The 15,363-nt window shown below is 38.0% G+C and overlaps 1 gene segment (V, D, J or C); it reads right to left on the minus strand.

Annotated features, from left to right (window-relative positions):
- Positions 1-6,457: 6,457 nt before the first annotated feature.
- LOC145419269 (immunoglobulin heavy variable 4-38-2-like) lies at positions 6,458-6,997 on the minus strand. The segment is given in 2 exon segments: positions 6,458-6,776; positions 6,860-6,997. Coding segments are annotated over 2 exon segments (345 nt in total).
- Positions 6,998-15,363: the final 8,366 nt, after the last annotated feature.

Here is a 15,363-nt window from a genome sequence, read left to right on the forward strand (position 1 = left end):
GGACGACGCGACACTGACTCAGAGAAACACAGGGTTTAAATACACTGGGAAGTAACGAGGGGAATGAGACACAGAAGGAGGGCACAGCTGGGAGAAATCAGGACTGACGAGACAAGCAAAGCTAGAAACACTCACATGAGGCATGGACCATCAAAGTAAAACAGGAAGTATCACACAGAGACGCGAACTTGACACAGTGGAGACAGCAACTAAGAAACACAGAGACATAAACCATAAGGCAGAGGTCTAAGAACCAAAATACACAGGGAAATACTCAGCTGGGAACACAAGAGACTAGACTAGAGAGAGTAACAAAAAACCAACCATGAGAACATAATGCACAATGCAGAGTGACAGAAAACAAGAAACTCAAACATGCAAAGACACACAATTACACAGAACAGAGGGGACACAGAGAGACATGAAGGGCAAGGGATCAAAACTAGAAGCCATAGAATAAATCACACACAAGTACAATAATACAAAAATCCCAAAGAACTAAAAACGCTGGGTCAGGAGACCCAGGACCGTGACACCTCCTCTTTTTGGTGGTTTCGTGCTATAACGTTTTAATTCATGGGGCATAATTTAAACTGACGATATCATGAACACAAAAGACACTAAAAGTCACATAAGATGATATCATAAAAACAATCTACAATTCATTCATGGTCTTAGAGCTCTCCCTCTGGTGATTTCATGGTATAACTGTTCAAGCACATTTTATGTGTGTTTTTGTTTAGGTCATGCTAAACACAGTTCTAATACAAGTAACCATGTGTAGTGTCCATGCTGTCAGTGTTTGTGCTCAATGAGACTCACAGCATCCAGCAGCAGAGCTACAGTTTTCTACAGGGAGCTAATCTCCTTCTGTTGCAACCAAGTATATTAAATAAAGTCTTTATGTTAGTCTGGAAGGAAGTTTATTTTGCATACCGACGGATGTATAAAATAGAAAAAAGAAACTTTTAAAAGACTAACAGTTTTCAGAGGATTTTTTTTATGACTTCTTTAAAACTTTTAACACAATCATACAAAATTAATTTAAAAATTTCCACTTAAAAATAGGAAAACAGAATTAATCTTCAAAGTTCTTGATGAAGCTGTTTGATCTTTGTTGTTGTTGTTGTTTTTAATGTGCTGGACATGAAAGCAAATTCTGACTTGGCTGAGTTTTTGTACAGCGTTGCTTCCTCTTGTGTCACTGTGGCTCTCGGGCACAATAATAAACAGCAGAATCCTCAGTCGTCAGACTGTTCATCTGCAGATACACCTGCTTTCTGCTGTTGTCTCTGGAGACGGTAAACCGGCCTCTAACTGACTGAGAGTAGTAGATGCTGCTACTGCCACTGCTGACATAAGCAATCCACTCCAGTCCTTTTCCAGCAGCTTGTCTGATCCAAGCAGTATCATAATTACTACTGAACCCTGAGTATGTACAGGTCAGTCTGTGGGAGTCTCCGGGCCTTTTAACCACTGGTTCAGACTCAGTCAGCGTTTGACCCTCAGTACCTAAAGAAATGTTAACTTTTTAGTTCAATCACTTTTTGTTTTGTCAGTTTAAATGTTCAACAAAATGTGTCCTTACCAGCCAAGAAACAACATAGTATGTGTAAAATAACTAAATAAACAGATGTGATCATTGTTAAAGTCGTGAAAGTTGTTGTCCAGTCAAAAGCTTGTCTATTAGATTGAGTCACCACAGTTACTCTTCAACATATATAAATGAACTGAAAGAATGGGATTTGCATCGACTCCTCCTCCTCACTGACAAATACCAGTTTTCTCAAAGTAAAAACTTGAAAAAACAGAAAAGTATCATTTTCTTGTTTTTGATTATAGTTTATTTTTACTTTATAATACATAAATTTTCAAATATTAAAACTTGAATTACATCAAAAGACTTGTTTCATACCAAAGGTCTTTTTTTAAGATCTCAAACTCAGAAGTATTCAAAGAAAGTTGCCCAAGTTTTTGTGTGACTACTAATGGCAGGATTTAAGCATTTAGCAGCCAAGCCACTCCTTTACATAGAAAGAGGTATGTGCTGTGTTGTATATGACCCAAAATTTATGTTCCACTGGCAACATGCTGATAGTATTTGTGTGCATTATATGGATCCAGTCCCTGTAATTCATTATTTCTACTGCAGCACTTGTGTGTAATATGGGGACTCAGCTGTAAACCATTTATGTGCAGCAGTAGCTACTGGAAATCTTGGTTTCAAGGGCACAACAGTGCCATAAAGAGCCCTTAAAGTTCCTTTTAACAAACTGGTGAAGCCAAAGAGAAATAAAATCATTTCCGGACATGAAAAACACAACTTCAAGCCAGTCAAACTAACTGATAGTTGCCTAAATAACTAATAAAATAACATGTTTCCTAACTAATTAAAAGGTCATAATACCTTTTTTCACAACTTATTTCAATACTTAAATTTGCTCTGGAAAGTGTAATGGGGAAAAATCTAGTTAACCCTCACATTTACATTTAGGTGTTTATAACTTCACTGTAGGATTTTTGTATAACCTTTGTTTGCTTACATGAAGTATGTGTCAGTATGACCTGCTGAAAAACAGCTTAGCAAAGCCTAAGGATGTTTCACTATCGCTCAGAATGATGAACTCTCAGGAAGGCCAGCATCTGGGAAATGATAGTGGGAGTCTTCTCTGTCCAGCAGCAGCCTGGGTGAGACATACAGAGAGTTTGTGCGATGTTATAAAAGGGACACTGTGACGCCCCAAGGTTAGCACTCTTATGACTGTATAACCGTGATGTTTTGATGTGTGTGTTTGCTCTGCTGCATGCAGTAATAAAATAGCTTCACCACAACTGGTTGCAGACTTTATTAACACAAAAATCTACGACAAAAGCAACTAGTTAAGTTCAGTTACTGAATATCATATATTTAAGTCCATTTGCAGTATTTTCATTTTTTCATTGTCCTGTAAATAAATAAACAAAATCTTAAAGTACATTAGCTAAGTAAGATCATTTGGATTTCAGATGCAAAAGTTTGAAATATATATGAAGTGGAAGCTCTCTGTGGCTGGTGATTGATGATCAATTACTTTCGCCTCCAAGAAATCCCACACTGAGAAGTTAGATGGACGTTTTCTGTTACATCCGAGTGTTTTGGTCCAGAGTTAAAACTGAAAGAAGCAGGAGAACTGTGAACCTTTGTTGCAACAGTGACACCTGGGCACACAGGAAACTACAGGTTTGATGACTATCACAGTAAGAGACGTCATAGTTTCAACACAAAAAGAAACTTTGCATTCATGACTACAGAATTTGCAATAAAAAAATAAATATATTTAAAAAAAACATATGAATTTTATTTTGTATCATATTTGCTACATCCAGCGTTGTTTTGTGCAGTTTTTTGCTTTAAAATGTGAAATTTATTTAGATTTTTATTTGGGGGAGGAAACGCACTGATGATGTAGATGTCTCAAAAACACAAAAACACAAAAACTGTATGAATCGAATATGATACACTGGGCATTAAGGGGTTAAGAATTTGAGTGTTAAAACAGAAATGTATCAAAACTTAAACAAATCCAACTGAGTTGCTATCCTATTGGAAACATGTGGACCTATGAGCCTCCTCTTAGGTGAGTGTGAGTAAGGAACAACCATCGGGCTCACCAGCAGCAGGACTGGAGCAGGGTATTAGTACACACACACTGTATCACCCAAGTGCTGTAAGGATTTGCAAAGAAAACCTAACAGCACTACAGACACACTGCTTGACAGTCCCAGTATAAAATATCATTAAGATTAATCATTCACTTTCTCCTAAAAGGGAGAAGGAAAAGAATCACTGGATGTGATAAAACAAAGTCCTGTAATTAAACTCGCACAGTATGACTGAGTTTGATTTTATTTTTAAATAAAAACAACACTTTTGATTTCAGAAAATATGTAGCATGGATCTTTAACATTATTGATATTTATGTGGCTACGTATTCTTAACCACCAGCCCAGCAGATAGTTAACAGCAGCAGTCCTGTCCTGTAGTCCATACTGTTAAACTGCATGTCCTTAACTCGCTGTCAACTTTACTGAAGTCAGATAAGTAGAAAAGAAATAAATCAGGCTTTTGCATCAATTCCACAGGAAACAGAAATGAATTATTCTAATATGCTATAAAATGTTCAAGTTTAAACCCTTATAAACTGTTCATACCATTCAAACTTTGACCAAGGTCCCATAATAAGTTTCTGTTATTACAAAATGTCTACCTGATTTTGATCTACATATCTGTTAAAACGGTGTAAATAGTCTGACCTCTGACATTAATAAATAATGATTAATCATTATAAATCCCAAAAAGTTGATTCTGTTCATCTGGACATTGCGTTTTCAGTGGACCATGGATGACAAACATTTCGTCACTCATCCATGGTCTTTGGTCAGTGGTTGTTGGTCAAAGTGAATGACTATTTCCATATAAATGATGAAGAAACTGATCTCAGAGCTCATTGTTTATCAGTGGTGCTAGCTTCAGTCATTGTGCACATGTACTGTTTATAAGGTTGGGAAAACCTGCAGTCAGCTGAGACTGAAGATGTCACTCTGATGAGTTTCTCCCACTGAAAATGTTACGTCCAGATGAACAGAAACAACTTTTGGGGATTTCCTAACCTGGATGATTGAACATTTATCAAGACATCATCAATAAATGTTTCAGTGAACAGGGAGAATTTATTTAGGTTTAACAACACTTGTTTAGAATAAATATAACAGTCAGTGAGGAAGTTTGCTGACAAATTTCAAATTCAAATTTTTAAACTGGCAGTTCTAAAAATGTTTTGGTGTATGCAAAAGAAAATTATAACTCCCAACATTAGTTCTGATTATATTATTATTATTATGTTATAAAATAACATAGATCAAATGAGCACACACAAGATACAATATTTAATGATATGAGGTCCTGATAATCCCGTATTATTTCTTTCTTTCGGTGCGCTGATCTTTAATAATTTTTCAAAGTGAACTGCAGAAAGCAAACTGAGCATTGTTTTGTTTTTCTAACTTGGTTTGATGTGCTGAGTTTTTGTACAGCGTTTCTTCCTCTTGTGTCACTGTGGCTCTTTGGCACAATAATAAACAGCTGAATCCTCAGTTGTCAGGCTGTTCATCTGCAGATACACCTGCTTTCTGCTGTTGTCTCTGGAGATGGTAAACCGGCCTCTGAATGACTGAGAGTAGTGGCTGTCACTACCATCATAGTAGATCCAAGCAATCCACTCCTGTCCTTTTCCAGCAGCCTGTCTGATCCAAGCAGCATGAATATCACCACCAAACCCTGAGTATGTACAGGTCAGTCTGTGGGAGTCTCCAGGCCTTTTAACCACTGATTCAGACTCTGTCAGTGTTTGGCTCTCAGTACCTGCAGTCAAACAAGAATAACTAGTGACTGTTTTCCAAGCTTATCATTTCACTTTCACAACAATGTTAGTAAAACGACTGCCCTTTCCTTACCAGCCCAGTAAATTGAAAGGATCAGAAAAACAACCATGAATTCAGGATGATTCATTGTCAAGGCCATTTGTCTCTGCTCCGTGTACAGTGGTGGTTAATCATGTATTCCCTGTCTTATATTCTGCATCATGTCTTCAAACATGGTAGAGATCATAGTTTGCATCAGCTCCTCCTCCTCAAAGACAAACACACATCCTCTCCTTCAAGTCAACACTCCACATTTTGAATTATTCAGGCCAACCTTCTGAATGCAGAAACTATACTTTTTCCTCAGGTCAACCATTCATAAAATTTTTAATAAGTTGACTTAACAAGGAAATAAAAACCTTAAGATCAAGGATCTCTTCTGAGAGATTGTTTTTCAGTGTTTGTCTGATATCAGACAAACACAGAATACTGTACCCAGTTATACCAGTTATTTTTTAATTTATTTTTATGTGGCTACGTCTCTTTAAACATTTTTTTTAAAATATGAAATAAAACTACATGATCTTATTTTCATTTGTTTTTTTTATTTATAATTTTGACTAAACATTAAGCTACGTACACAAAGCTGTTTGTATACGCACACTCAGACATGACTCAGGAGATGAACCCGCGGATTACTAAATCCACAACTGACTGTTTCTCCCCCCCCCCCCCCCCCCCCCACTAATTTCTTTTAAACTAGTACTGTATTAATATTCCTTACAGATGCAGATTTCCTTTGTTTGACCCAAAATCATAGATCTAAAATCCATCTGAACAGATAACATTCTCAGTACTCTTTAAGTTTTGTTCACCCAATTATTTTATTCAAGTGTTTGTTACTCATCATTTAAACCCACCATATTTAAACAGTTATGAGACTACAACAAGAGTAAGTTTCTTAGAAAAACATCTTAAATTCATTCATGGTCTTAGAGCTCCTCCTCTGGTGGCTTGATGCTACAGTTGTTCAGGCCCTGAGAGGTTTTTGTTCAGGGGTCTTAACAGTTTGTGTTACTGTGATTCTCTGGCACAGTAATACACAGCAGAGTCTTCAGGCTGCATGTTCTGACCATTTAGAGTCACTGTCTTGCTTGAAGTGTCTAAGTCAATGCTGAACTTGCTCTTTAGTGAATCTTTATAGTAAGAGCTCGCAGTATTTTTCACCCCAATCCACTCCAGTCCTTTCCCTGCAGGCTGTCTGATCCAGGCTGTCCAGTAGCCAAGAGAATAAGAGACCTGACAGGTGATGGTCAGACGCTGACCTGGCTGCAGTATAACAGAGGGTGACTGTGTCAGCTGCTCGCAGTTTACACCTGTGGAAAAAACACATTGAATGCAGTCAAATTAAAAGCGTGTAGTTTTCATGCTGTCAGTGTTTGTGTTCAGTGAGACTCACAGGATCCAGCAGCCAGCAGCAGCAGCAGAGCTACAGAGAACATGTTGGTGCTGAAGGTGATCTTCCAGGAGCTTCTATTCTTCTTTTGCAACCTGCAGCATTATATCAAGTCTGTGGGGGAGCTTACTTTGCATACAGATAGACGCTGATACATGATTAGAGATACATTGATTGTTCAAGCACTAATAGAGACTGTGTTTTTAACATTTTTAAAAGATGAAAAAATTAAACAATCTTAAAAAATAACTCTGAGGTTGAAGGGTATTTCATTCATCAAAACCTGAATTTTAAAAGGAGAATTACAACTTGCCCCGTGACAGATTATTGACCTCTCCAGGGTGAACTCTGCCTCTTTGCCTTTTGGCTGCTGGAATAAGAATGAGAAAAGCAAGCCAAATATAATTTCTGATCATTGTTTAAGCCATTTGTCTCTGCCCAGTCTACAGTGCAGACATCAATATGAGAGGAAGAGGAGAACTTCAGTAGTTACGACCTTGCTTGACTTTGTATGTTGAATCCATACAACAAGACAAAGTCTGATTTGATTGCTAATAAAATTGAAAGAAAAAAACACTTTTTGTCAATTAAAAAAATGTTATAATATTTAATGTACATGTAAATGTTATGTTCTATAAACAAGTACTTTGCACAACTTATTGGTTTATAGATTAAAGTGTACAATATAATAAATAAATACAAGCTCGCAAACAAAAATATTTTTTTAACAAAAGTATTTTATGTCATAAATTAATCAGTTTATAACAACATTGATCAGTGAATTCAGTTTCATGTACTGGCCTTTTATTTCAGAGCTTTATCAATACTTACAAACTCACAAAAGGTTCTTGCTAAGGAGTTTTAAAAAGTAAACAGAAACGACAGGAGTTTATTAGAGTCTTAGAGATTTTTCTTTCTGTGAATGTGACTGTGGTCCTGTAATACACATGAGTGTATTCGGGCTGAATATTCTGTCCATTTACTGTAGGGTCTCTCTGCTGCAGACTCCATAAATACGCAACATAACAGAACACAGTTTGCATTTATATAAAATAGCACAGATTCTTTTGAATCATTTTTCTATTCTGTTTTTATATTGCATTGAATCTGAAGGAAAAGAAAATTACTGCATCATTAGATTGTAAAATTTGTTTTTCATAACAAATAATAAAACAAAATAAATAAAATAATAATAAAACCGTTCTAACAAGTTATGAAAGGATAGGGTCTTTGCTTTGTGTCTCTTGAGGACATTAATAAACAGAGTTTTCTGATGTTAAGCTGCTCATCTACAGATACAGCTGCTTGCTGTTGTTTCCGTTGGAGATGGTAAACTGGTGCTTACAGTTTTTTCTGATTGCTTAAGCACATTTTTTGTAACCATTGGCTAATTTTGCAAAACTCTTCACACAAATAAGAAAACCTGTCACCCAATCATCAAAACATTGTAGTTCTCTTGCAAAAGCAAACACAGCTAGATTAACTCTTCACACCTTCGTAAAAATGGTGTTTCCGTATCAAACAGTACACACAAGCCATCATCTACTAAGCACACAATGCGCCAACTGCACACTGATGGTATGAATACAAAACACATCTGGCTTTTGCTTTCTCTGTGCACAAGGTAGGCTATGTCAGTTTGAGCTCATACTTCTGTCATAGATCCATAAGCATAGAGGGATCCAAACTTCAAGTACTGGTGTTTATTCAAACACATCAAAACAAACACAAGTGTTTATTTCCAAGTATAGGATTATTTGCAATCACCATAATGACTCTATGGGTTACTTGGTCTGCAGTGAACATGCTTCCTTTGCCCCCAGCATCTGGTCATCTAGCAATTCTGTAAAGTAACAATTTCAGTATTTTTACATCAATGGTATTGGTGTGTTTCTCATTGGCATATGGCAGTGCTACAAATCTTTGTGCGAAGTGACTGTACTAACCGATTCTCATTTCAAGATGTCCTTATGGTACTTGCTACAGTGTAGCGGCTCGAGTTAGGCTGGACCCGTTGGCCAGCTACCCTCAGGGTCATTCCACGGTTGATTACATGGTCCACTATTGTAGCTCTGATGTCATCAGCAATTCTATTTCTTACTCTTCCTTCCCTTCCTCTCCCCCCTCCTCATCTTCCTCTCCCCCTCCTCGTCTTCCTCTTGCTCCTCCTTGTCCTTGTCGTCCTCTTCATCCTACTTCTTCCCCTCCACGTCCTCTTCCTCGGCCTCCTCTACTTCTCACTCTTTCTGCTCCCTCCATTGTACTCCGCACACACAGCTTACCTGTATTATAGTGCTTAGGCTGATTGCAAAGTGAACGAATTATCTAAAAAAGTTTTCACATGTGAAATTGTGCCAGACAGTTGGCAAATTAGTGTTAATGATAGCCATACATGTGTATACTTTTGCTAGGAGTGTGTTGGAAATTTGGTAATTGAGTGTTGTGCAGTGAATTGTGCCTACAGTTTTGCAAAGTGTGTGTTACAAAATTGCAAACTGAGTGCAAAGCAGTTTTTGTGCTTTTAGTTTTGCAAACTCAGTGAGTGGTTTTGCTATAAGTCTGAATAGTTTTAGAGATTGTGCTACAGGAATCACAGTTAGGGTTTAAGCATTCAGAAAAAACTGTAATATATATTTTTTGAATGTTGTTACAGTTTTTTCTGAATGCTTAAACCCTAACTGTGATTCCTGTAGCACAATCTCTAAAACTATTCAGACTTATAGCAAAACCACTCACTGAGTGTGCAAAACTAAAAGCACAAAAACTGCTTTGCACTCAGGTTGCAATTTTGTAACACACACTTTGCAAAACTGTAGGCACAATTCACTGCACAACACTCAATTACCAAATTTCCAACACACTCCTAGCAAAAGTATACACATGTATGGCTATCATTAACACTAATTTGCCAACTGTCTGGCACACTTTCACATGTGAAAACTTTTTTAGATAATTAGTTCACTTTGCAATCAGCCTAAGCACTATAATACAGGTAAGCTGTGTGTGCGGAGTACAATGGAGGGAGCAGAAAGAGTGAGAAGTAGAGGAGGCCGAGGAAGAGGACGTGGAGGGGAAGAAGTAGGATGAAGAGGACGACAAGGACAAGGAGGAGCAAGAGGAAGACGAGGAGGGGGGAGAGGAAGATGAGGAGGGGGGAGAGGAAGGGTAGGAAGAGTAAGAAATAGAATTGCTGATGACATCAGAGCTACAATAGTGGACCATGTCATCAACCGTGGAATGACCCTGAGGGTAGCTGGCCAACGGGTCCAGCCTAACTCGAGCCGCTACACTGTAGCAAGTACCATAAGGACATCTTGAAATGAGAATTGGTTAGTACAGTCACTTCGCACAAAGATTTGTAGCACTGCCATATGCCAATGAGAAACACACCAATACCATTGATGTAAAAATACTGAAATTGTTACTTTACAGAATTGCTAGATGACCAGATGCTGGGGCAGAGGAAGCATGTTCACTGCAGACCAAGTAACCCATATAGTCATTATGGCGATTGCAAATAATCCTATACTTGGAAATAAACACTTGTGTTTGTTTTGATGTGTTTGAATAAACACCAGTACTTGAAGTTTGGATCCCTCTATGCTTATGGATCTATGACAGAAGTATGAGCTCAAACTGACATAGCCTACCTTGTGCACAGAGAAAGCAAAAGCCAGATGTGTTTTGTATTCATACCATCAGTGTGCAGTTGGCGCATTGTGTGCTTAGTAGATGATGGCTTGTGTGTACTGTTTGATACGGAAACACCATTTTTACGAAGGTGTGAAGAGTTAATCTAGCTGTGTTTGCTTTTGCAAGAGAACTACAATGTTTTGATTATTGGGTGACAGGTTTTCTTATTTGTGTGAAGAGTTTTGCAAAATTAGCCAATAGTTACAAAAAATGTGCTTAAGCAATCAGAAAAAACTGTATTATAAGTACTTTAGGGTAGCTGTGTCATAAACCTTACACTGGATGGTGGTCTATTACATTTATTAAAGCATCTATGGGGGTTTTGTCTGTTTTTTCTGCTCAGAAAGAATTTTTATACTGATATTAACCAGGAAAAGAAACTCTTGAGATTCAGAATCTCTGTTGACTCTTTTGAGTATGTAGGACCGTTCAGAGTGATGGAAACAGGAATTCATAAACTATATGATGAGCTGTTGTTGTGTGTACCTGTATGCATATTAAAGAAAATAACATTTTATTGACAATAAGGAACAGAAGACCACAAACCACAACACCAGCTGCTCCCTCTTAGTTTGCATTTGTACATTCATATTTAGAGCCCTACTTTTTAAACAACAAAGGAACTGATTGAGTTTTTGTATATCTTCAACATTTCCTCGTACCAATGTGTGTATCAGACATAGTAATACTGTGCACAGAAGAGTCCTCTGGTTTAAAGTTGGAGAGTCTGAAAAACAACATACTCTTTTCTCTGTTGTATTTTGGCGTAATTCAGAAATATCATTAAAAAAGATACTATTAAAGATTAGAACATGTGGGCTGAAAACTAAATAAGACTGTAATTTCAGTAAATATTTGAAATAGATTATTAAACTGATTACTAATCCCAATTGATACTGTTAAATATTTTGCAGATCCTTGTGCCTTTGTTGTTTCTTCTTGTGTTAATGATGTTGAACTGCAGTTCATTACTGTCATTGTGAACGGCATAAAGTAAATTGTTCCTTTTGTGATGTGCTGAGTTTTTGTACAGAGTTTCTTCCTCTTGTGTCACTGTGAGAATTGAGCACAATAATAAACAGCAGAGTCCCCAGTTGTCAAGCTGTTCATCTGCAGATACACCTGCTTTCTGCTGTTGTCTCTGGAGATGGTAAAGCGGCCTCTGAATGACTGAGAGTGGGCAGTGTCACTGCTAGGGTTGATATAAGCAATCCATTCCAGTCTTTTTCCAGCAGCCTGTCTGATCCAAGCTGCACCAATATCATAATCAAATCCTGAGTATGTACAGGTCAGTCTGTGGGAGTCTCCAGGCCTTTTAACCACTGGTTCAGACTCTGTCAGTGTTTGACCCTCAGTACCTACACAAATGTCAACAACTCATTAGTTTTCACATTTCTTCATATCATATAATTTGCTCAGCAAAATGTATGTTCTTATATGTCCTTACCAGCCAAGAAACAAAACAGAATCAGGAAAATAACTAAATGAACAGGTTTGGTCATTGTTAAAGTCAGTTGTCTTTGCCCAGTCTGCTGTGTCTATATGAGGTTGGGTCCCTGACTTAGGCTTGAACACTTATAAAGTTAGTTAATATATGAGTTTTGCATTGACTCCTCCTCCCTGGAAAAATACTCCTGTTTGACAAAGTAAAAAATGAACATGTACACTTTGCCAGTTTTCTGTGAGTTTTATATATATTGTTTGTAATTTTAAAGCAAATTCTAATTTTCAAATATAAAACTGACCATTTTTTCAAGACCATCATGCATACACAATTTTCATACCATTGTGTTTTATACAGCTAGTAGTGCTGTCCAATGTGCTCTTCATGCACTTTGTCATTTTTTTCAATGATTTTCTTTATTATTCTTTATTTCTATTGAACACACAAATGTACAGTATTTGGTAGCACACCACAGGCATAAGTGCACACCAGATGGCTTGGCTATAACTTGCTTTTCTCAGCAACAAACTGTGTCACTATCACATTGCCAGGGAGGGACCTATTTATCAGAAAGCCACACACACAACTTCAAATGAATTATTGTTAAAAATGGTAATCCTGAATGTGCAAGTATTCGAATGAGATGTTTTCTAAGAAGTGGATCTATTTTAACATCTTGTTTTATATAAAATAACTTAAAAATGGGCAGCACGGTGGCACGGTGGTTAGCACTGTTGCCTCACAGCAAGAAGGTCCTGAGTTCAATTCCAACATCAGGCCAGGGTCTTTCTGTGTGGAGTTTGCATGTTCTCCCCGTGTTTGCGTGGGTTCTCTCCGGGTACTCCGGCTTCCTCCCACCGTCCAAAGACATGCAGCTTGTGGGGATAGGTTAATTGGATAATCCAAATTGCCACTAGGCGTGAATGTGCGAGTGAATGTGAGTGTGAATGGTTGTCTGTCCCTGTGTGTTGGCCCTGCGACAGACTGGCGACCTGTCCAGGGTGTACCCCGCCTTTCGCCCTATGACAGCTGGGATAGGCTCCAGCGCCCCCCGCGACCCTGAAAAGGATAAGCGGAAGCGAATGGATGGAACTTAAAAATGTAAATTAATCTGCAGCTTCCTCATATGAAATACATTTTATCTAATGCAATGTTTTTTGTCCTTTAATTTCAGTTTATCTTTCTAGAAAATGTTTTATATATCAAGAGTGTTTCATTGTCTTGGTGTATTAATACAGGCCAGGTTTCTATAAACCTGCAATGGATTAGAAGAACAAAAGAACACTCCCCTTGAAACATTTTGCAATTCAATCTAAAAAATTCACATTTTTGTGCTTTCCCTGAATTTTATATCAATTTGACTTTAAATAAAGTTTTAAAAAAATATTTATTTAATATATAAATACTGCAAAACAGAAGTGGACAGTATTTTACTTTATTTTTAACTGGAAAATTTCAAAACTCTTTGTACATTCATGAAGATACACAGTTAGAGCTTTGCCATAGCTGCTCATTAATAACTTTTTGATTCTGAAAATGTTGTTTCCACTTTTTAATACAGAATAGCATTGTATGCGACATGTGTATTACCACTTAGCATCAGAGTACATTGAGGAAAATTTCATCTCGCATTTCTAAAGAAAATGCCACCTTTTTTGATAAAATTCAGTATTCCACGTTATTGGTAAATAGAGGAAGTAGTTTTTGTATGACTCTCCAGTTGCTGTGTCTCACTGTGTCTTTCGGGCACAGTAATAAACTGCTGTGTCCTCAGTCTTCAGATTGTTCATCTGTAGATAGACTTTACTGCTGGAGTCATCTCTGGAAATAGTAAATCGACCCTGGACTGACTGGGAGTAAAAGAAATGAGAACTGCCTGTGTGTACAAAAGCGATCCACTCCAGGCCTTTTCCAGGAGCCTGTCTGGCCTCTGGGCCTGCGGCTCGGTTCATTCTGGCACAGCTGGCTGCCGGCGGAGCCGGCGTGCAGCCCCCTCTAGCTTCTGCTCGGTGGCTACTGGGTGACCCCTCGTCTGGGGATCCTCAGCCCTTCCCATGAGGGTGGCACTGTTCGTAGACTTAAATTACACCTTTCTTGGTTGCTACTTCAAAGCACATTGTGCGCTGTCTGTCCTGCGTGCTGCACAACAACATTCAATATTTAGTATTTACTGCTGTTTACACTTAGCTAGATTAATGCGATGGTGTTGTGTTTAGTATGTTGCTTTGGGGTTTTTTTTGCTTGTTTTCTATTCTTTCTCTCTCAACAGGTGATCCAGGAGATTTTTTTTCCCTTTCTCACTGTCCCTCTCCCCTTCTGTTTTTCTTTTCCTTCCTCTTTCTTTCTCCCTTTCCTATCCCTCACTCATGTCTGTCCCGTCTGTAACAACTGAAAATAAAATAAAATAAATAATAAAAACAAACGTCGATCAAATGGACCAATATGGCAATGCCACGATGATCCATTTGGCAAAATAAATCCATTGGGTATCCTTGTTGGTCTTCAGACAACAATTCTGATGGCTAAACAACCAAATGGGACAGGCAAAAAAAGAAAAAAAAAGAAATGAGAACTGCCTGTGTGTACAAAAGCGATCCACTCCAGTCCTTTTCCAGGAGCCTGTCTGACCCAGTTCATAGGGTAGCTGCTGAATGTGAATCCAGAGCCTGTACAGGTCAGTCTGTGGGATTCTCCAGGCCTTTTAATGACTGGTTCAGACTCAATCAGAGTCTGACTAACAACACCTGTCAACAGCACCAAATCACACTGAGTTAAATAGTTTGTTGAGAGAAACAAATGTTGTGTAATATCAGGTCTATGAGTGTTTTCACCTGCCCAGCAGACAGTTAACAGCAGCAGTCCTGTCCTGTAGTCCAGCGGTCCCCAACCCCCAGTCGTTTGGTTCCGGGCCGCGAGAGTTGAGGCTCGGGTGTAAAATGTATGGTTTTCAGGCTTTTTATCGGTTTTTAGCGTTATTTTGTTATCATTTTTATCGTTAACTCGGTTTTCCTGGGTCTTTTCACGTGTGTTATGAATAAATCTTCTTTTTCTCGGTACCGGTGCTAGTTTTATTTTGTTGTATTTATCCGCGACACCTTAAAGGCCGGTCCATGAAAATATTGTCGGGCATAACCGGTCCGTGGCGCAAAAAAGGTTGGAGACCGCTGCTGTAGTCCATACTGTCAAACTGTGTGTCCTTAGCTTCCTGTCATCTTCTCTGAAGTCAGATTTATAGAGGAGGAGCAGCATGCAAAAATATTGTGGTTTTGCATTCATCCCACATTTTTTTAAGACCAGTCACAATTAGCCATGTAGTTAGGATATGTAAAATATAAATCTGTTTTAAAGTCTGATTATATCAATAAAACAG

The sequence above is a fragment of the Astatotilapia calliptera genome, chromosome 4 (genome assembly GCF_964374335.1).
Source record: "Astatotilapia calliptera chromosome 4, fAstCal68.1, whole genome shotgun sequence".
In the NCBI taxonomy this organism is placed as follows: Eukaryota; Metazoa; Chordata; class Actinopteri; order Cichliformes; family Cichlidae; genus Astatotilapia; species Astatotilapia calliptera.